This window comes from Danio rerio, chromosome 3, assembly GCF_049306965.1.
Source record: "Danio rerio strain Tuebingen ecotype United States chromosome 3, GRCz12tu, whole genome shotgun sequence".
NCBI classification, from domain to species: Eukaryota; Metazoa; Chordata; class Actinopteri; order Cypriniformes; family Danionidae; genus Danio; species Danio rerio.
Genome location: NC_133178.1, coordinates 2192501 through 2215723, shown reverse-complemented (window position 1 = coordinate 2215723; position 23223 = coordinate 2192501). Strand labels below are relative to the sequence as shown.

At 40.8% G+C, this 23223-nt stretch overlaps 1 protein-coding gene across 3 annotated transcripts in view; it reads left to right on the top strand.

The window, feature by feature from the left end:
- zmp:0000000896 overlaps positions 1-23223 on the top strand; it is a 58924-nt gene that overhangs the window by 2742 nt on the left and 32959 nt on the right. For all 3 annotated transcript variants that reach the window (XM_073943834.1, XM_073943835.1, XM_073943833.1), the window contains exons 2-6: positions 10880-11101; positions 15270-15407; positions 15555-15741; positions 19354-19492; positions 19632-19796. In XM_073943834.1, the coding sequence (XP_073799935.1) occupies positions 10894-11101; positions 15270-15407; positions 15555-15741; positions 19354-19492; positions 19632-19796 (837 nt within the window). In that variant the 5' untranslated portion in view covers positions 10880-10893. The remainder of the gene's footprint in view (positions 1-10879; positions 11102-15269; positions 15408-15554; positions 15742-19353; positions 19493-19631; positions 19797-23223) is intronic.

Genomic DNA, 23223 nt, shown 5'->3' with positions numbered 1-23223 from the left:
TAAACATGCAGACACACTCACGCACAGAACGCAGACACATGCACAAACACATAAACACAATGAGAAATAAACTTTCAAACACACAAAAACATACCATACGAAAACACACTCACATAAACACAGACACACCTTTACACACACAAACATACAGCACAAACACACACACACACTAGAAGTTGTTTAGCCACTGTTTCCTTGGTTACTATAAGAGCTTGTGTAGCGAACGCAAACGCGGTTTCGCGTCGTCCGCCTCAGTTTCGGCCCTTGTTTTGACTCTCGAGGCGTGTCCAGCTGAATTCAATCAGCTAGTGCTTTGGGGTTATATAAACAACTAGTTCACCGCGGCAGCGGTCACGGCAGCCTCGTGTGAAGACCGACGAGGGTAAAGACCATCGACTCTACCTGCGCGACTCCACCGAGCAAAGACACCGACAAAGCACTTGAGTACTTTACTTTATTGTTTTACTTTACACTTATTTTTTGTTGTCAGTGCACTTTTATTATGTGTTTTCTAATTCCTGTTGTTACTAACACTCGCAAAACACGGGAGGTGCGCTGCAGGCGTAATCCTCACAACCTTCGTTCAATACATGTATCTACTATTTCACAACTCTCTCTCTCCGTGGGCCTCTGGAATTGTCAATCAGCTGTTAACAAGGCTGATTTTATCACCTCCATAGCTACATATTCTGACTATAATCTCATGGCTCTAACTGAGACCTGGTTGAGGCCGGAGGACACTGCTACACATGCTACTCTTTCTGCTAATTTCTCTTTTTCCCACACTCCTCGTCAGACAGGGAGAGGGGGTGGGACTGGACTACTAATTTCCAAAGAATGGAAATTTACTCTGATACCGTCCCTGCCAACAATCAGCTCCTTTGAATTCCATGCAGTCACCATTATCCACCCCTTCTACATAAATGTGGTTGTCATCTACCGCCCACCAGGTAAATTAGGTCACTTCCTAGATGAACTGGATGTTCTTCTCTCATCTTTTTCTAATTTTGCCACTCCCTTATTGGTGCTAGGTGACTTCAACATTTACGTTGACAAACCGCAAGCTGCAGACTTTCAGACTTTGCTTGCCTCTTTTGACCTAAAAAGAGCACCTACTTCTGCTACCCACAAATCAGGTAATCAGCTAGACCTTATTTACACACGACACTGCTTCACTGATCAAACAATAGTAACTCCACTACAAATATCTGATCATTTCCTTCTGTCTCTCAACATCCACATTACTCCTGAACCGCCACACACTCCTACACTGGTTACCTTTCGCAGAAACCTACGATCTCTCTCACCCAATAGACTATCCACCATTGTTTCAGACTCTCTTCCTCCATCTCGCAAACTCACTGCACTTGATTCGAACAGTGCCACTAATACACTCTGCTCCACACTAGCATCATGTCTAGACCGATTATGTCCTCTTGCATCCAGGCCAGCCCGTGCCAGTCCTCCTGCACCCTGGCTCTCAGATGCTCTCCGTGAGCATCGCTCAAAACTTCGGGCTGCAGAGAGAATTTGGCGGAAAACTAAAAATCCTGCACATCTCTTAACATACCAAACTCTTCTGTCCTCTTTCTCAGCTGAGGTTACTTCTGCAAAGCAGACGTATTACCGTCTGAAAATCAACAATGCCACTAATCCTCGCCTACTTTTTAAAACATTTTCCTCCCTCCTCTATCCTCCTCCTCCACCCGCATCCTCCACACTTACTACTGATGACTTTGCTACATTCTTTTACACCAAAACAGCAAACATCAGCGCTCAATTTGCTGCACCTACAACAAACATGCCAGGTACACCACCATCACCACACACGCTCACCTCTTTTTCTCAGCTCTCTGAGTCTGAGGTGTCCAAACTTGTGCTATCTAGCCATGCAACCACCTGTCCACTCGATCCCATTCCCTCTCACCTCTTGCAAGCCATCTCTCCTGCAGTCATACCAACACTGACTCACATAATTAACACATCTCTTGACTCTGGTTTATTCCCCACTACATTTAAGCAGGCTAGGGTAACCCCACTGCTAAAGAAACCCAACCTGGACCATACGCTACTTGAAAACTACAGACCAGTATCCCTGCTTCCATTCATGGCCAAGATTCTGGAGAAAGTAGTGTTCAATCAAGTCCTGGACTTTCTTACTCAAAACAATCTCATGGACAACAAGCAATCCGGCTTTAAGAAAGGCCACTCAACTGAGACTGCCCTGCTCTCGGTCGTGGAGGATCTCAGACTGGCTAAAGCAGACTCTAAATCATCAGTCCTCATTTTGCTGGACTTGTCAGCTGCTTTTGACACTGTCAACCACCAGATCCTGCTATCTACGCTTGAGTCACTGGGCGTTGCGGGCACTGTTATACAATGGTTCAGATCTTACCTCTCTGACAGGTCATTCAGGGTGTCTTGGAGGGGAGAGGTGTCCAACCTACAGCATCTAAACACTGGGGTACCTCAAGGCTCTGTTCTTGGGCCACTTCTCTTCTCCATCTACACATCATCTCTAGGACCAGTCATCCAGAGACATGGATTCTCCTACCACTGCTATGCTGATGATACCCAGCTATACCTCTCTTTTCATCCTGATGATCCCTCGGTTCCAGCTCGTATCTCAGCCTGCCTGTTGGATATTTCACACTGGATGAAAGATCATCATCTTCAGCTGAACCTCGCAAAAACGGAAATGCTTGTAGTTTCTGCCAACCCGACTCTACACCATAACTTTTCAATCCAGATGGATGGGGCAACCATTACTGCATCCAAAATGGTGAAAAGCCTTGGAGTAACGATTGATGACCAACTAAACTTCTCTGACCACATTTCTAGAACTGCTCGATCGTGCAGATTTGCACTCTATAACATCAGAAAGATCCGACCCTTCTTATCTGAACATACAGCTCAACTCCTTGTTCAAGCTCTTGTTCTCTCCAAACTGGATTACTGCAACTCTCTACTAGCTGGGCTTCCAGCTAACTCTATCAAGCCTCTTCAACTGCTCCAGAATGCAGCAGCACGAATTGTCTTCAATGAACCTAAACGAGCACATGTCACTCCGCTGCTAGTCCGTTTGCACTGGCTGCCAGTTGCTGCTCGCATCAAATTCAAAACTCTGATGTTTGCCTACAAAGTGACTTCTGGCCTAGCACCTTCTTATCTGCACTCACTTCTGCAGATCTATGTGCCCTCCAGAAACTTGCGTTCTGTGAATGAACGTCGCCTCGTGGTTCCATCCCAAAGAGGAAAAAAATCACTTTCGCGAACGCTCACGCTCAATCTGCCCAGTTGGTGGAATGAACTCCCTAACTGCATCAGAACAGCAGAGTCACTCGCTATTTTCAAGAAACGACTAAAAACTCAACTATTTAGTCTCCACTTCACTTCCTAATCTGCAATTGCCTATTTGAATATCACACTAACTGTAAAAAAAAAAAAAAAAAAAATTACTAACACTTCCCTTCTTAGACTTTACAGACCTGAAACTTGCCTACAGCACTTATTCATTGTTGCTCTTGGTTGTGTAAATTGCTTCCTTGTCCTCATTTGTAAGTCGCTTTGGATAAAAGCGTCTGCTAAATGACTAAATGTAAATGTAAATGTAAATGTACACACACACAGAAATAAACACGCAGCTACATGCACAAACACACACACACCAAACACACACACACAGAAATCAACACACAGCTACAAGCACAAACACACACACACACAAACAGAAATAAACACGCAGACACACAAACACACACACACAAACAGAAATAAACACGCAGACACACAAACACACATACACAGACAGAAGTAAACACGCAGACACACAAACACACATACACAGACAGAAGTAAACACGCAGACACACAAACACACATACACAAAAAAAACAGGCAGATACATACACACACATAGAAATAAGCACACAGACATATGCACAAACACACACACACACACACACACAGAAATAAACATTCACACACACAAACACAGAAATGAGCTTGCTCTAACTAGGAGGCTAAAGACCATGGCCTCTAGTGTCTGTCGCTAGAGCACCTTTAGAGGTCAGAGGAGTGAGGTTTACCTGCACAGCACACACTAGCTGGCCTCCGTTACACTCACCCCCCCCTAAACCTCACTCCCATCCGGGTCACGGCACCAATGTAACCCCGCCGGTCCTACGCCATTCAACCCACTCCGAGCTAATATCAAACCGGTGACCTTCCGCAGGAGAGTCGGTTACAGACCATGGCCTCTAGCGTCTGTCGCTAGAGCATTTTTAGAGGTCAGAGGGGTGAGGTTTACCTGCACAGCACTTACTAGCTGGCCTCCGTTACACATGCACAGACACACACACAGAAGTAAACATGCAGACACACAAACACACACACAGAAATAAACACACACATAACACACACACAGAAGTAAACAATCAGACACACACATACACACAGAAATGAACACTTCAACGCACACACACAGATAAATAAGCATTCAGATTCCCACAGTCTGCAATCAAACCATACAGACCTCAGCATGACGCCATCATTAGTCAAATAATCTGTAATGGTGTTTGACTCATCCGGATGTGTGTTATTCATGCGAGCTTTAGCAGAAATAGAATAGTGCTGATGGAGTAATAACTGTATACAGGATCTCCGTTACGTCTCATGAGCCCTGAACGAGAAAAGCCCATTGTGGTTTAGTGTCGCTCTGGATGTGCAGGTATAAACAAGCCTGATGGAAGAGTGTGTGTGTGTGTGTGTGTGTGTGTGTGTGTGTGTGTGTGTATCCGGCGTGCAGTGAGAGATCTGGATGGTACTGTCTGCATTCTTCAGCTGTGAGAAAGTGTTTTGCTCCCTGTGTGAATTTATAAGACATGTAATATATATATATATATATATATATATCAGATCCTGTTCACAATAGTGCTGCACAGTATATCACAATATTTTCATTATTGCAATAATATACATAACATGTGTGATAAATTACATCTCAGATAAATTTCACATCAGATAAGGCTTGCTATCTTTAGCCCCACGTTCCCACATAGTTGCTGTTTTACTATTGGCTCAAAGCTGAACCCAGAGCTATTTATAAACAGAGGCTGCGTCCGAAACCGCATACTTCCATACTATATAGTACTCTAACATCAGTATGCGAGCCAAGTAGTATGTCTGAATTCATAGAATTCGAAAATAAGTGTGCGAGAAGTACCCAGATGACTTTCTACCTCCGGCGAGAGAATTTGTGAATGGAAGTGAGGCGACGCAACTGACGCAGGTAGGTCACGTGACCATGACAAAATGGCGGATGTAGTACGTCCGAATTCCATTCATACTTTTCACGTTCATACTGTATAGAACGCACTTTTCTAACGGCCGAGTAGTACGTTTAAATTCAAATGCAGTACCGACTAAGTAGTAGGCGGTTTCGGACGCAGCCAGAGTCAAGAGTACAGAGGAAAATGTCAACAGCCAATCAGAGTCAGAATTAGGGGTGTAACGATACACTCAGCTCACGATATAAAATGCAAATTTTACCAAGTAAACAATTTTTTATGTATTTCTTTTGTTTCAACTTGTTAAACTGAACCTTCTTTAAGAAAATAAATTAAACAGGCCTGTCTCTGGAAAATAAAACAATTAAAAAACTTCTTTAAAAATATTATTGAAATGACAGAGACAAAATTAAGGAACAATTTAAGTTAAGGTGCAAAAAAATTAGCTTTCTATTCAATTGAATTTAACAGTAAGAGCTTAAGGCTTTGCTTGGTCACTTGCGTTTTTTGTGTGTGCAAAAAAAATCCACATTTCCAGGTATTTAATTCATATTTAATTAAATTCATTTAGAGATATCTCTAATTACATTTGTGACTAGTCAAAACTCATTTAGAGATAACTGCAAATATTTTTCAATGGAAGTCAATGGAGGAATATGACTAGTCATAATATATTTGCAGATATCTCCAATCTGATTTCGTACTCGTACAATTGTAATTGCAGATATCTCTGATTGTCATTCTGACTAGTCGAATTATAATCATGACTAGTCAAAATATAATTAGAGATATCTCTAAATATATTAATGGAGTCAGAACAAGAGTTTAAATGCTAAAGCGGCTTGCCATACGCGTGCGTTATCATAGGGCAGACTGTAGTAACCGCTCACGGTCAGCTCACGTCATGTGTGATTTTGCGGCCGCCAATACATCATTATATGAAGACAGAATGATATTTTAGGGTGAATTGTACCTTATAAATACAGTATGTGACTCTTTCAACACCATTAGGAGGTATCCATGTCGCTGTGCAAAGTATGTAAATCACTGTGAAGACTTTAAAACTTAGGCTATGTTTGACCCAGTATGCGAGTCAAAAAGCGGAAGAGTCTAAAGCAATGACTGTACAACCGAAATGTTGCCAGACGTCTGATTTTGAGAGGATGGGCCTTCCTCTATTTCAGCTCCACTCATCTTGGTCTGCTAACATTACTGCTGCTGCAATCTGAACTCACGTGCGACAGCAGGTAGAACGTAGCTCACGTGCAAACAGCTCAACTAATAAGAGAAAACGGACGTCATATCGTAATCAAATCGTCATAACGCCATGATGCATATTGTGACATTTTTGCATCGCAATAAATCGTACAACGATAAATCGTTACACCCCTAGTCAGAATATGTGCTGAGGTTTTCACTTATCATGTGTTTAAAAGACTAAGGGCTCTATTCAATGATCTAGGCGCAAAGTCTAAAGCACATGGAGGTGTGTTTGAATCCACCTGCTATTTTAAGGACAGAAAAATACGCTCTGCACCCCACTGCATTGTCTAACAGGGCTGTGCTGATTCTCTTAATGAGTTCTGGATGTGTTTTAAGCATAACGTGCATTAAACCAATCAGAGACACATCTCCCATTCCCTTTAAAAGTCACTTGTGTCGCGCCATAATTGCTATTTACACATACCTGTCAACATTGGGATGTGAAAATAAGGGATATGCCCACCATAATAAGGGATTTCCCCAACCCCCCTGTTTGCTAATACATTAGCAAACAGTTCAGCTTATTAAAATTAATAGCTATTATAATGACAGAATCAAGCTATCAAATCTCATTAGCCGTTTCTCCACTGTATAACTCATACATTCTGATTAAAGAGCAATGAATGAATCTCTCATTTATTAAGATTTTTTTTATTACATTAAATAACAGGTGTCACTTTAAAAATGCACACATCTAACGTTATAATGAAAGCATTCGACTGCTTTCCTTACATTTTATGCTCATTTAAGACGAAATTAGTTGTGTTTGGAAAAAAACCCCCACCAAGATTGACATCCTTATTTGTTAATATTATTAATTATGAGTGTATGTCAGTTTAAACACGCACCCAAAAGCCAGACTTTTTTCTCTCCGCCTCAAATCGCGTGTACAGAATCCGTTTGGTAAACAGCATCTGTTTATCACTATGGAGCGCGTCAGCTGACAGTCACGCACCATTATATGACTGTTTTGAGGATTGTATAGGATGGGCGACGGCACCTGTAATCAAAAGGAAATAGAATCACGCTGTTTTTAGTATTTATTTATAAGTGTTTTCATTCCTAAACAAAGCGAAAGCACAGAAGACTCACGTTTTAGAGCATGAGGCAAACCCTGGTGGTTCGGCGGTGTGGGTTGCGTAAAGGGAGGCTCGGCTGTTTCAGAAAGACTGAAAATATGGGAGAAATACTGGAAAATACCTTTATGGGATGATAGCGGGATAGAACAGTAAAATACAGGAGAATCCCGGGAAAAACAGGAGGGTTGACAGGTATGTTTACATTGTGGACTTTGTAAGTGGAAAAACTGAACAGTTCACTAGCAAGAAAACAGTTACACAGAGTGCGATGATAAAGATTCAGCCTCTTTACTTCACTTCTACTCTTTACTCCTTTACTTTAGTGGAGTAAGGAATCGGTGGAAACTCACTCCACTGAACACATCCATTAGCCTCCATATTTACAGTTTTTCTTGTTCGCTTTAACCTGGTTAAAGAAACTAGGATTCACTTTATATTCCTCATCATTATCCTAGCAGAGCAGAAGACAGTTCTTGCAAATGTGTAAACCCTTTCTCATTGGGTTGACACATTTTCCTCACCAATTTTCAAAACAGTTAACACGGATGTCATTCAAGCCGTCCAAACTTCATTGTTTTAGCTATGATAGCCAAACAGAAACCATCTATTCCTAACCATTAGACACTACCAAGATCAGAATGAGTTCACTGAAGCACCGGTTTGACACTCCTTCACCCAAATCCTCAATCACTCTGCAAACATTAAAAACGGTGGAAGGTCTGTGTTGTTCTGTGCCAGCATTGATGGAGGAGGTCAAAAGTGGCTATGTCCTGTAGTCCCAATAGATTTGACTGTATATTGCTTTACATGTGTTTTCTCTAATATTTACAGTATTTTATTACTTTTTTCTGTTTTTTTTTTTTTACAGTATTTCAGTTTTTAGCCACAGTTTGAAAAAAATTCATGCATTTACAGTTTTTCTCGATTGTTTTGATGCAGTTGTCAACTGAAACTCCACCTTTTCAAAACAGTAAACACACCGGCCTAAACAGCAGCACTCATGGTCAAAATGACACATTATGCTTGCAAAAGGCACATATCGTGTCAAAACATTTAAAATATGCAACAAAAGCTAGTTTTACCTTCAAACAACATGACTTGCAAACAGGTATATGAGCTCTTTCAATTAATCATTACACAATGGACAACAAAATACAAAATGCAGAAGTCAGTGCACCACCATTGCTTGCCATTGTAGACTATTGCCAATGATGTTTGTTGTCTTTCTATTTGGGCTGTCAAATTTACCTTTTTGCAAAGAATTGGATCCAGAATAAGAAATGCTTTGACTAAATTTATTTTGAATTCATGACAATTTTCAAACTGTGGCTGAAAACTGTAAAAACAGAAAAAAGTAATAAAATACTGTAAATATTAAAGAAAACACATTTAAACCAATTTACAGTCAAATCTATTGGGAGTATAGGACATAGCCACTATAGACCTCCTCCATCCATGCTAGCACTGAAGTACACAGACCTTCCACCGTTTTTAATGTTTGCAGACTGATGGCTAATTGAAGACTTGTGTGAAGGAGTGTCAAACCGGTGTTTCAATGAATTCATACTGATCTTGGTAGTTTCTAATGGTTAGGAAGAAATGATTTCTGTTCGGTTATCATAGCTAAAACAATGGAGTTAGTACCGCTTGAATGACATCGTTGTTAACTGTTTTGAAAAATGGTAGGGAAAATGTGTCAACCCAATGAGAGAGGTCTTGCAAATATGTAAACCCTGTCTTCTGCTCTGCTGGGATAGTGATGAGGAGAATAAAGTGGAACCTAGTTTCTTTAACCAGGTCAAAGCAAACAAGAAAAACTGTAATATAAATTTAATCAAAGCATTTCCAATTCTTTGCAAAAAGGCAAATTTGACAGCCCAATTAGAAAGACAACATACTGTATGGCATTGGCAATAGGCTACAAGGTCAAGCAATGGTGCACAATGGTGCAGTTGTTTTGCCTGACTCAGAATTAGTTAGATCTGAATAATATATTTTACCTGTTCATTTTAACATCATTTAATAAATAAATTATTTAAAAAATATAGCTAATGAAAATAGCATTATTCAGGGAAATGTAGGATCGTAAGACATATTATCACAATTCTCAAAAACAATATTCAATATCATGTATTTTTTCAGTATTGTGCTGACCTAGACACAAATGTTCCCCTTTTTTGTGTTCCTCAGCATGACTATTATCCTGCTTATAACCTATTGTATTTATTTTTTCCCGTTCCTCAACACTATTTGTAACCTATTGTATTTCAATCGGCAGTATCTTTGGTATCTCATCATAAACACATTTTCAGAAATGTTTTGGAGCAGCTACCCTAAACCTACCCACTTCTCAAAAACATAAAATACGCAGCAGGCAAATAAAGGTAGGGTTATGCGTTTTTATGGCAAAAACTGAGCATAAAAGCAGTTCAAACAAGTCATGTTACATTCTGAAGCTAAACGATGTCTTTAAGCACATGTCAGTGACATGTATTAGCAAATGTTGCCCAGTAACATGTTTAAGATGGTCAGAAATGCACACAGCATCCTCTAGTGGATTTATGAAAACAAAAACTGACAAGCAGACATCGCCCCAGTCACATATTTTATGGTTCCCAAATATAGTTGAAGTCAGAATTATTAGCCCCCCTGATTTATTAGCCCCCATGTTTATTTTGTTCCACAATTTCTGTTTAACGGAGAGGATTTTTTCTTCAACACATTTCTAAGCATAATAGATTTAATAACTCATCTATAATAACTCATTTATTTTATCTTTGTCATGTTGACAGTAAATAATATTAGACTAGATATTCCTCAAGACACTTCTATACAGCTTACAGTGACATTTAAAGGCTTCACTAGGATAATTAGGGTAACTAGGCAGGTTAGAGTAATTACGCAAGTCATTGTATAACGATGGTTTGTTCTGTAGACTATTGAAAATATATAGCTTAAAGGGGAAAATAATATTGACCTTAAAATGGCTTTTAAAAAAAAAACTGATTTTATTCTAGCCAAAATAAAACAAATAAGACTTTCTCCAGAAGAAAAAAATATTATCAGACATACTGTGAACATTTCCTGAATCTGTTCAACATCATTTGAGAAATATTTAAAAAAGAAGAAAAATTTTGGGGGCTAATAATTCTGACTTCAACTGTATACAAACTGCCGTAAGACTGTGTTGATTTTTAAGACAATACTTATGATATCTGGTGTGTGTGTGTGTGTATGTGTGTGTGCACAGGTGAATGGCCGCTAATGGATGAGACTCTGCTCATGGGTTCGTCAGAGGAGGAGAGGCAGGAGGAGCTGTGGGAGCGGGTGGAGGGCGTTCGGCACAAACTGACCCGCATCCTGAACCCGGCCAAACTCACGCCGTACCTGCGCCAGTGCAAGGTGATCGACGAGCACGATGAGGACGAGGTGCTGAACTCCAGCCAGTATCCTCTGAGGATAAGCAGAGCTGGTGAGGAGAGCAAATATCACATTACATAACACCCTACTGAGAGGAAATACACAGATATTAGAACAAACACTCTACAGTATCCAATGATGTCGTTAAAGTCTCTTAAGACTTTAGTTTTAAATGATAGTTTTAAGGATATCTTTAATCTAGTGTGCTCCAAAACAGTGACAAAATTCAATCATTCATTTTCTTGTCGGATTAGTCCCTTAATTAATCCGGGGTTGCCACAGTGGAATGAACCGCCAACTTATCCAGCAAATTTTTACGCAGCGGATGCCCTTCCAGCCGCAACCCATCTCTGGGAAACATCCACACACATTCACAAACACACTCATACACTACGGACAATTTAGCCTACCCAATTCACCTGTACCACATGTCTTTGGACTGTGGGGGAAACCGGAACACCCTGAGGAAACCCACACGAACGCATGGAGAACATGCAAACTCTACACAGAAACGCCAGCTAAGCCGAGGCTCGACCCAGTGACCTTCCTGCTGTGAGGCGACAGCACTACATATTGCGCCACTGCTTTGACCGACAAAATTCACATTTATAAAATATAAACCTGATATAAACTGTTGCATCCCTCTCGTTACTTTTTATTGGTCAAGGGGGACTGAAAAGGAAAACATTAAGCCAGTTGTAATTATTGCTGCCATTTACAATAGATGAGGAACAACAACACACAAAAGTGCTCCCAGTTGCTCCCGAAACAACAAAGACTGAAAATATGGGATAAATACGGGGAAATACCTTTACGGGATGATAGCGGGATAGAACTGTAAAATACAGGAGAATCCTGGCAAAAACGAGAGGCTTGACAGGTATGACTTCTCTATATACAGTAAGTAGTGTTGTCAAGATACTGGAATTTGCTTTGATACGATACCTTAAAAAAATTCAATATTCAGTCACATTTTTGAGACCAAATTCCACAACATTTAGAATATACAAACAAAGCAAATGGGAAAAAAATAACTGAACCCTACCATGTTTTGCATTCTCATGTAATCTGAGTTTCAAGTACTGAGTGATACAGAGAGCCGGCTGATTTTATTCTGTCGTATGTGCTAATCTGCCATATTGTAATCATATCTGGATGTTCCTAATGATAAAAGATAAGCAAATATAGTTCTTCAACTCCCTGCTGGTGAGAAGAGAAACTTTATTGATAGTTACCAAAAGCGAGACTGTATTGTTTAAAATTGTCAATATCGATATTTATCAGTATTTTTGACAGCAGTAACAGTAAGTCCATTCAGCTATTCTGGGAAATTCAGTATCGTCATGGAATTGAGTAAAGAAACAGAAGATGGTTTCATGAAAAATGTTCATTGACTGAGAAGCTTCAGTCTCGTGTTAGTCACACTTTGGAGAAAAGGTGCAAAAGTCAATAGGGAACTGAAGGAAACATTTCCTCCTTACAGCTGAACAGATCTTGGGATGAGAACAAAGCTTGGACTGAAGTACAGTAATCTGATTTATTATTAGCTTAACTCACACTCACCAGTGCAAACACGGAACATTTTAGACCGGGATTTTCAGTCTTATAAATGCCACAAACCCCCAAACATGATCATCCTTGTGTGAGGAATAAATTGCATTATATATATATATATATATATATATATATATATATATATATATATATATATATATATATATATATATATATATATATACAGTTGAAGTCAGAATTATTAGCCCCTTCAATTTTTTCTTCTTCTTTTTTAAATAATTTCCAAATGATGTTGAAAAAAGAGCAAGGAAATTTTCACAGTATGTCTGATAATAATTTTTCTTCCGGGAAAAGTCTTGTTTGTTTTATTTTGGCTAGAATAAAATCTGTTTTTATTTAATTATTAGACTATTTTAGGGACAACATTATTAGCCCTTTTAAGCTATATTTTTTCTCGATTGTCTCCAGAACAAACCATCGTTATACAATAACTTGCCTAATTACCCTAACCTGCCTAGTTAACCTAATTACCCTAGTGAAGCTTTTAAATGTCACTTTAAGCTGTATAGAAGTGTCTTGAAGAATATCTAGTCTAATATTATTTACTGTCATCATGACAAAGATAAAATAAATCAGTTATTAGAGATGAGTTATTAACACTATTATGTATTGTACATATTACAAATGTTTTTTTTTTTAAATTCCTCTCTGTTAAACAGACATTGGGGAAAAAATAAACAAGCGGTTGTGACAAAACAGAAACAATTTCTGTTACACGGTCTAATAATTCAGGGGGGGTTAAAATTCTGACTTCAACTGTATATATTAAATATGGCCAATTTGTACTGAGAAAAACTGAGAACAATATTATGAATAGATCTAAAATGTTATATTGCAAACTTATCTCCTATTGAAACTAAACTTTATATAATTTATACGCTTTTTATTAACTCGTCAAAAGAAAAATGAAAAATTTTACATTTTTTCTTAGTTAATTTTTAATCAATTTGTATATATTAGTATATTTTATTTATTAATTTTTCGTATGAACTATTTTAGAACTAATACATTATTTCAATCCAGTTTTCATGTATTTGTTTGTTCATTTTATACTGCAGGTTAATTTAAAATGCTTAATTACTTATTTTATTTTTGTTTTAATTATATATATATATATATATATATATATATATATATATATATATATATATATATATACAATTTTTTCAACACATTTCCAAACATAATAGTTATAATAACTAATTTTTATTATCATTGCCATAACGACAGCATATAATATAAAATTCCTTGTTCTGTTAAATATCATTTGGTAAATATTTGAAAAAATTAAAATTATACGAGGGCTAATAATTTTGACTTCAACTGTATATTCATATATATATATATATACATATATAGTCCATTGGTCACTTGTACCAATGCCAAATGTCAGTTTCTGTGGTGCCACCAGCGAAAATCTTGGGCTGTGGACAATGTAAAGCATGTTTTGATCTTTGATGACTCCACCTTCACCGTCTTTCCCACATCTGGGAGAGCTACGTTGTGGAGAATCCCCAAAGAAGCATAACACCTAGACTGATGCCCAGAGTGAGGCATGGGGGCAGATCAGTGATGGTTTGGGCTGCAATATCATGGCATTCCCTAGGCAATGCTTGTGCTAGATGGGTCACTGCCAAGGACTACCGGCTTATTCTGGAGGACCATGTGCACCCAATGGATCAGTCATTAGCCCCTTTCACACATACAGACCTTTCCGGAAAATTACCGGCAATTTTTACCGGAGAGGTTGTATGTGTGAACAGGTCCTTTTTGAAACTACCGGTAAATTCGTTCTGGCTATTTTCCGGAAAGAGAAGTTGTAACATTACCGGCAATTTGCCGGAATGCTGCGCTGTGTGAATGCAGAAGGAAGATTGCCGTAATAAGCGCGTGCACGTCTAGAACGTGCTGACGTGAGACGTCTGCTTTAGCCAATCCCAACAGTCAGACGCATTTACGTCCGCGCGGTTTGTAAGAATAAAAACCTTTGAATATTTTTCCAGACACATTTAGCTGCTAGAAGTTAGTCAGATCACGTTTATATGTTCTTCTTAATGCCACCTGTGTAAATAATCATCGATGAGATGCTTATGATAAGCCGTTGTTTGTTTACCTTCAAGCTTTGCGTGTGCCTGTGAAACAGCCTGTGAGCGCCTGCACACGCACATATTATGAACATCTCGACATGCGAAAGTGATCCTGCGAAAGTTGTTCACAATATTATCATCCACAGAGTTTGTAATTTAGTCAAATGTTTACAAACACAAGCGCAGCCGTTTAAAGCTCATTTGTGGTGAATGATGTCAGAATTTACCGGTATTTTGGAATGGATGTGTGAATGCTCTTTTCCGGAAAATTTCCGTAACGTCCTCGCCTGTGTGAACAGCGCTTTTTTGAATATACCGGTAAAGTCGTTCCGGAAATTTTCCGGATATTTACCGGTATCACTGTGTGAAAGGGGCTGTTGTGTCCTGAAGGTGGTGCCATGTATCCAGAGGATAATGCACTAATATAGACAGCAAGACTGGTGACAGAGTGCTTTGATGAACATGTACGTGTTTGTGTACGTGCACAGTGTACGTGTGCAGTGATCAGGTTGTGTGTCAGTCTGAGTGTGCAGTGATATGATTGGCTGTGGTGTGCAGGTCGTCTGCTGGACATCCTGCGGGGGCGGGGCGAGAGAGGTCTGCAGGCCTTCATGGAGTCACTGGAGTTTTACCATCCAGAGCAGTTCACTCAGCTGACGGGACAGCAGCCAACGCAGCGATGCTCCATCATGCTGGGTCAGTGGACACATCTCCTTTCACAGTAACAACACATCAGACAATATCAGTCAATAAAGCTCGACTTGACTTGACTTTACCGATAGTAAATACATGTACAGTAGTGCGTCATCCAGGCATTATTTACATACTCTGTTGTGTGTGTAGACGAGGAGGGTCCCGAGGGTCTCACTCAGTTTCTGCTGCTGGAGGTGCGTAAGCTGCGTGAGCAGTTGCGCAGCAGTCGTGTGTGTGAGCGGCGTCTGTCCCAGCGCTGCCGAGTGGCCGAGGAGGAGCGCAGTCGAGCTGAACGTAGAGCACAGGAGCTCCGACAGGACCGCATACAGCTGGAGAGGTGCACACACACTCACACAGACACACACCAGGGTGTCTGCAGGCTCTTTAAAAGATTTAGTTATGAAATTTAATCAAGCCTTAAACAGTCTTAAATCCACTGTCTTATTTTTCTAATGTCTGTAAAGCTCCAATCACAATTATTTTCAAACACAATTAATTAAACAATAGGGGCTCTATTTTGACGGTCCATGCGCAAAGCGCAGAGCACAAACGCTTTCAGGATGAGCCAGAATCCACTTTTGCTAATTTAACAACCCGGGCTCATTGTGGAAACGTAGCCCCGCGGACGTTTCTGCGTACTGAGAGATACGTCCCGGGAGGTACGTATTCGAGCGTTTTTTGTTTTCGCAGATCCGCGAGAGGCCCCTGTGTGCGCTTTTTCTCGGCGCTTTTGTCGCGGGTGCCTATTTTTTCTCGCTTTTTTGTCTCGGGCGCCTCTCGGGAGCGCGAGGCGTTCGCGCCCGTGCTGTTCTCGCGCGAAAAGCCGCCGGATTGGCCGACCCGGCCGCCCTCCTCCTCCTCCTTCTCCTTCCCTAAACCCAAGCGATGGTTTGCAAAAGCGTCCAGAAAAAAAAAAAAAAGCTAAAGCCCTCGTCTTTGATTTCGACCACGTTTTTGGATCCCGCTGCGTTCTCGCCCTTATTTTTCGGATTCTGTTTTTCGCCTTACCTGATTTCTGGAACCGCTGTTCCCGGACTCGATCCCGGTCATCATCCCCGCGGCCGGCTCCTCCTCCTCCGGGGCCTCCGCTCCGCTGACGCAACGCTGTGAGCTAAGCGGACAAACTGGTTGCATCGGGAAAGTCCTCCACTTTCGGCGAGCCATTGGCCGGCGAGCGCGAAGAGGAGGAGCGGCGCCACACCGCCCCGCAGCGTTCGCTCGGAAAAAATAAACGCGTCCGTACATACCTCCGGCCACGTAAATCGCGGTCTCCAGAAACGTCTGCGGGGCTACGTTTCCAGAATGAGCTTGGGTTATAATTTAAGGACGAAAAATCCACTTTGCAACGTGGCGCATGGTCTAAAAGGGTTGAGTTTATTTTCTTAATGAGTTATAGGTGTGTTTTGAGAATAAACCAATCAGAGCCTCATCTCCCATTCCCTTTAAAAGCCAGTTGCGTGCGCCATAAGCCCATTTGCTATTAACATGACGTAAAGTAAGTGTAGGTGGAAAAACTGAGCATTTCACTAACAAGAAAACAGTTAAACAGAGCATCTGCAGCGCGAGAATGAGAGATAAGGCATCTCATAATCTAGTTTTACTTTCGCTCTTGTGGATAGGAAAACCTTGAACACACAGACATCAATTAGCCTTTATTATTATAAATAATTTATTTAGTTTGTTAAGCGTAAAGATTTGTGTCAAAACTATTTCTAAATTCAGTTCTAATCTCAAGCAAATGAATAAATGAACAATAATAATGAAGTGTGCTCAAAAACCTGAGTTATATCCCAATACACATGCTGTGCCCCATATGGTCTAAAACCTGACAGGTGGACAAATCTAAACTTGTTTTTAATAAAACAAATATAAATATGGATATGATAAATAATACTAATAAAATAAAACTGAAAAAGCATCCAAGATGAAAGCATGAAGGCAGTGTTTTTTATATTTAAGTAGGCTAGAAAATAATGTTTTGTAATATTTTAATCCTATATATTTATATCCCATATATATCCTTATTATATCCTATATATATCCTTAATATTTTAATTCTTTTTCATATGTAAAGATATTTGCGTATTGCCCTACATCTTGTGTGTATTAAACAGTGTGTAAGCAAGAACAGACTATTTACAGTTTCTCAACGCCTATGAACGCCTATGGGCGCACATATGAGCACAAATGCATTTGCTATTTAAACAGCATGGTGCAAAATGTCAAAACGACTCTTGCGCAGAGCTGAAACTAGCAAATAACAATTGCGTCGCGGCTTGCGCCACATTGCACCTAGATCTCAATACAACATTTAATTTATTTTGGTTTTTTAAACTTGTCACATTGTGAAGTTTATGTATAAACTAATTTCAAGAGGATCACATGCTTATGATGGCTAGCGGCTGGATCCAATCCAATCAGACGACTCCTAAGCTGCTACAAATACCCTGGGTTACGTACCACTGTATCTTCGTTTTGAAGAATCCCCCCTTCCACCCCTTCTCCCCCTCCTTCCTAGAACGGTGGCCCAGTGCTTGGCACTGTTACCTAACAGCAAGAACGTCTCTGCTTCCAGGCTTTACCAACCAGCAGACGTTTCTGTGTGGAGTTTACACGTTCTCCCCATGCTTACGTGGGTTTCCCCCGGCTTTCCCGATTTCCTCCCACCGATCAAAAACATGCAACCTAAGTCTGTTGACTAATTCAATTCAAGCCCCTATCTAGTACTTATCTCTTTAAGAGCAACTTCTATCTGCTCTTCAGCCACCATGACAGGGGAGTTCTCCAGATCTACCTGAGCTCAAACTCCCCTCTCATCTTGCAAGAGGAGGGAGCCAAGGGCTCGAGGATCTTATGAGCTCAGTTCTCTCCCCTGGAACAGCATGCCAAAGTAGCTTATAATTAATCCTTAGCTCAGTGTGAACTCTTGAATTATTTTTTTTTATAAAATTTACGCTTGTTTTTAAATTATTTAAAACATGTGGATGAGAATCAATTAAAATAAAAAGGAAAGTAAAAAACATTTTAAAGTCTGGAATTTCATCCATAATGCTCTTAAAAAGTCTTCAATTGACAACTGCAGAAAGGACATGCACATACTCACACGCATATAGACATGCATGCACACACACACACTCAAACACAATTCTGGTACATTTGGTGCCCACAATGTGAGAAATACAAGTCACACACACACTCTACAGCCTCATTCACACTACAAATGACTCACAGCGACAAAGTGACAAGCGACCGATTGAGCGACCTCTGTCTACGTGAGCGACAGCAACTGTTGGTGACCAGTTAGTCGTCTCAAGCGACGTGACAAGGTTGAGAATCCTTCAACTTTATTTAATGAAGAGCGACTTTCTTGAGCGACAGCCAATAGGAGCAGCAGTAGAGCTCACGTGATCCTCTCTCAGCTTGCTCTGAGGCGGTTTGTATTCTCTGTGCTGTAGATCTACACAGGTCACCATCCAGAGCGACAGACAGGCATAACGCACGTCTCATTCACTCAGTGTCCTTTGGTTAGTGCCTTATTCATCAGGTGTGGCCACAGTGGAATGAACCACCAACTACTCTGGCATATGTTTTATGCCTTTCCAGTGACAACCCAGCACTGGGAAACACCCACACACTCTTGCACAGACACTACAGCTTATTGTGTTTACCCAATTCATCTATACTGCATGTCTTTAGTCTGTGAACCACTCAAGACTCGAACCAGCGACCTTCTTGCTATGAGGCGAGAGTGCATTTTCCAGTTAATCCCAACTCCAGATGCAGTTTGCACACGTGTATCACACGACTATCTGGATTAGTGAAGTGAAGCTCATGTAGTGCATTAAATAATACAAATATTTCCCCAAATGCAGTGTATTTACGATTAGTCTGACAGCAAATGTCTGTGTGTTTGTGTGTGTGTGTGTTTGTGTGTGTGTGTGTGTGTCAGGCTGAGGCAGGACTGGGAGTCTGGCAGTCGAGAGTTGGGTTTGCTGAAGGAGAGACACCTGGAGCAGGCAGTGAAATACTCCAGAGCGTTAGAGGAACAGAGCAGAGCCGCTTCGAGAGAGAGAGAGCTGCTCACTGAGGTTTAACACGCAAACACACACACACACCTGCAGAAACTCTTCAGTCGTGTGTGTTTTCTGGACAGGAGTTTCGGATGGTTTGTTGACATCCTTCAGTGACCATATCATAGTGGGCGTGTCCATGTGCTGTGATTGACAGGTGGAGCAGCTCAGGAAGAGGTTGGTGGAGGTGGAGAAACGCTCAGACACTGACTCCGCCCCCTCACTACCGCTTCACACAGGTGCTGAGGTGATTGACAGCGCCATCGCAGCCCTGGAGGACACACACACTGAGAGAAACAGAGCGCAGAGCTCGGGAAATGAAGTCAGTGTCAGTGTGTGTCTGATGTTGTGTGTGTGGGATGTTGTGTGTATGTTTGGCCTGATGTCATGTGTGTGTGTGTGTGTGATGCTTTGTCTCTGTCTTATGCTGTATGTGTTTGTCTAATGTTGTGTAACTGTGATGTTGTGTGTGACTTTATAATGTGTGTGTGTGTTTGGTGTTGTGTTTGTACGTGACGTTGTGTGTGGGTTTGGCATGATGTCATGTGTGTATGTCGGATGTTATGTGTGTGTGTTTTTAATGTTGTGTGTGTGTCTGATGCTGTTTAGGTCTGATGTTTTGTGTGTGAGGTTGTGTGTGTGTGGCCTGATGTCATATATGTGTTTGTGTGTGTGTGTGTTTGTGTGTGTGTTTGTCTAAAATTGTGTGTACTTGTGGCTTAATGTTGTGTGTGTGTTTGTGTTTGTGTGTCTGATTCTGTGTGAGTCTGATGTTGTGTGAGTGTGTTATGCTGTGTGTGGCCTGATGCCAGGTGTGTGTGTTTAAATTTGTGTCTGATGTTGTGTGTGTGTGTGTGTGTGTATGATGTGTGAGTGTGTCTGATGTGTGTGTTCTGATGTTTTGTGTTTGTCTGATTTTTTGTGTGTGATGTTGTGTGTGTGTGTGTGTGTGTTGTTATGTGTGTGTTACTGATTTCATGTTTGTGTGTATAAATGATGTTGTGTGTGTATGGTCTTGTTTGTGTGTCTGATTTTATTTGAGTATATATATGATGTTATGTGTGTGTGTGTGTGTCTGATGTTGTGTGTGTGTGTCTGATGTTGTGCGTGTCACTGATTTTTTGTGTGTGTCTCTGATGTTGTATGTGTGTGTATATATGATGTTATGTGTGTGTGTGTGTGTGTGTGTCTGATGTTGTGTGTGTCTGATTTTGTGTGTGTGTCTGATATTGTATGTGTGTGTATATATGATGTTGTGTGTGTGTGTGTCTGATGTTGTGCGTGTCTTAGATTTTGTGTGTGTGTCTGATATTGTATGTGTGTGTATATATGATGTTGTGTGTGTGTGTGTCTGATGTTGTGCGTGTCTTAGATTTTGTGTGTGTGTCTGATATTGTATGTGTGTGTATATATGATGTTGTGTGTGTGTGTGTGTCTGATGTTGTGCGTGTCTGATTTCGTGAGTGTGTCTGATGTTGTATGTGTGTATATATGATGTTGTGTGTGTGCTTGTCAGATTTTGTGTGTGGGTGTAATGTTGCATATTTGTCAGTGATGCTGTAAATTATGTTGTGTGTGATGCTGTGTGTGTCTGACGTTGTGTATGATGCGTATGATGTTGTGTATGATGTGCGGAGGTTTGGCGTGATGTCATATGTGTGTGTGTGTTTTAATGTTGTGTGTGTGTGTGTGTTTACATCTGATGCTGTTTGGGTCTGATGTTTTGTGTGTTCCTGATTTCATACGTGCGTTTGTGTGTGTTTGTGTCTGATATTGTGTGTACATATGGCCTGATGTGTGTGTGTTTTGTGTGTCTGATTCTGTGTGGGTCTGATGTTGTATGTTTATATGTGTGTGTTTATATTTGTGTCTGATATTGCGCTCGCGTGTGTGTGTGTGTATGCTGTTGTGTGAGTGTGTCTGATGTGTGTGTCCTGATGTCTTGTGTGTGTCTGATTTTGTGTGTGTGTATGATGTTGCGTGTTTGTGAGTGATGCTGTATATGATGATGTGTGTGATGTTGCGTGTGACGCCTGATGTAGTGTGTGTCGCCTGATGTTGTGTGTGTTGTTATGTGTGTGTTACTGATTTCATCTGTGTGTATATGTGATGTTGTGTGTGTATGATGTTGTTTGTGTGTCTGATTTCGTGTGAGTATATATATGATGTTGTGTGTGTATCTGATGTCGTGTGTGTCTCTGATTTCGTGTGTGTGTGTGTGTGTCTGATGTTGTGTGTGATGTTGTGTGTGTATCTGATGTCGTGTGTGTCTCTGATTTCGTGTGTGTGTGTGTGTCTGATGTTGTGTGTGATGTTGTGCGTATCTGATGTCGTGTGTGTCTCTGATTTCGTGTGTGTGTGTGTGTGTGTGATGTTGTGTGTGATGTTGTGCGTATCTGATGTCGTGTGTGTCTCTGATTTCATGTGTGTGTGTGTGTCTGATGTTGTGTGTGATGTTGTGTGTATCTGATGTCGTGTGTGTCTCTGATTTTGTGTGTGTGTGTGTCTGATGTTGTGTGTGATGTTGTGTGTATCTGATGTCGTGCGTGTCTCTGATTTCGTGTGTGTGTGTGTGTGTGTCTGATGTTGTGTGTGATGTTGTGTGTATCTGATGTCGTGTGTGTCTCTGATTTCGTGTGTGTGTGTGTGTGTGTGTGTGTGTCTGATGTTGTGTGTGATGTTGTGTGTGTATCTGATGTTTTGTGTGTCTCTGATTTCGTGTGTATGTGTGTGTGTGTCTGATGTTGTGTGTGATGTTGTGTGTATCTGATGTCGTGTGTGTCTCTGATTTCGTGTGTGTGTGTGTGTCTGATGTTGTGTGTGATGTTGTGCGTATCTGATGTCGTGTGTGTCTCTGATTTCGTGTGTGTGTGTGTATCTGATGTCGTGTGTGTGTGTGTGTGTGTGTGTCTGATGTTGTGTGTGATGTTGTGTGTATCTGATGTCGTGTGTGTCTCTGATTTTGTGTGTGTGTGTGTGTGTCTGATGTTGTGTGTGATGTTGTGCGTATCTGATGTCGTGTGTGTCTCTGATTTCGTGTGTGTGTGTGTATCTGATGTTGTGTGTGTGTGTGTGTGTGTGTGTCTGATGTTGTGTGTGATGTTGTGTGTATCTGATGTCGTGTGTGTCTCTGATTTCGTGTGTGTGTGTGTGTGTGTGTGTCTGATGTTGTGTGTGATGTTGTGTGTATCTGATGTCGTGTGTGTCTCTGATTTCGTGTGTGTGTGTGTGTGTCTGATGTTGTGTGTGATGTTGTGTGTATCTGATGCCGTGTGTGTCTCTGATTTTGTGTGTGTGTGTGTCTGATGTTGTGTGTGATGTTGTGTGTATCTGATGTCGTGTGTGTCTCTGATTTTGTGTGTGTGTGTCTGATGTTGTGTGTGATGTTGTGTGTGTATCTGATGTCGTGTGTGTCTCTGATTTCGTGTGTGTGTGTGTGTGTGTGTGTCTGATGTTGTGTGTGATGTTGTGTGTGTATCTGATGTCGTGTGTGTCTCTGATTTCGTGTGTGTGTGTGTGTCTGATGTTGTGTGTGATGTTGTGCGTATCTGATGTCGTGTGTGTCTCTGATTTCGTGTGTGTGTGTGTGTGATGTTGTGTGTGATGTTGTGCGTATCTGATGTCGTGTGTGTCTCTGATTTCATGTGTGTGTGTGTGTGTGTGTGTGTGTGTGTCTGATGTTGTGTGTGATGTTGTGTGTATCTGATGTCGTGTGTGTCTCTGATTTTGTGTGTGTGTGTGTCTGATGT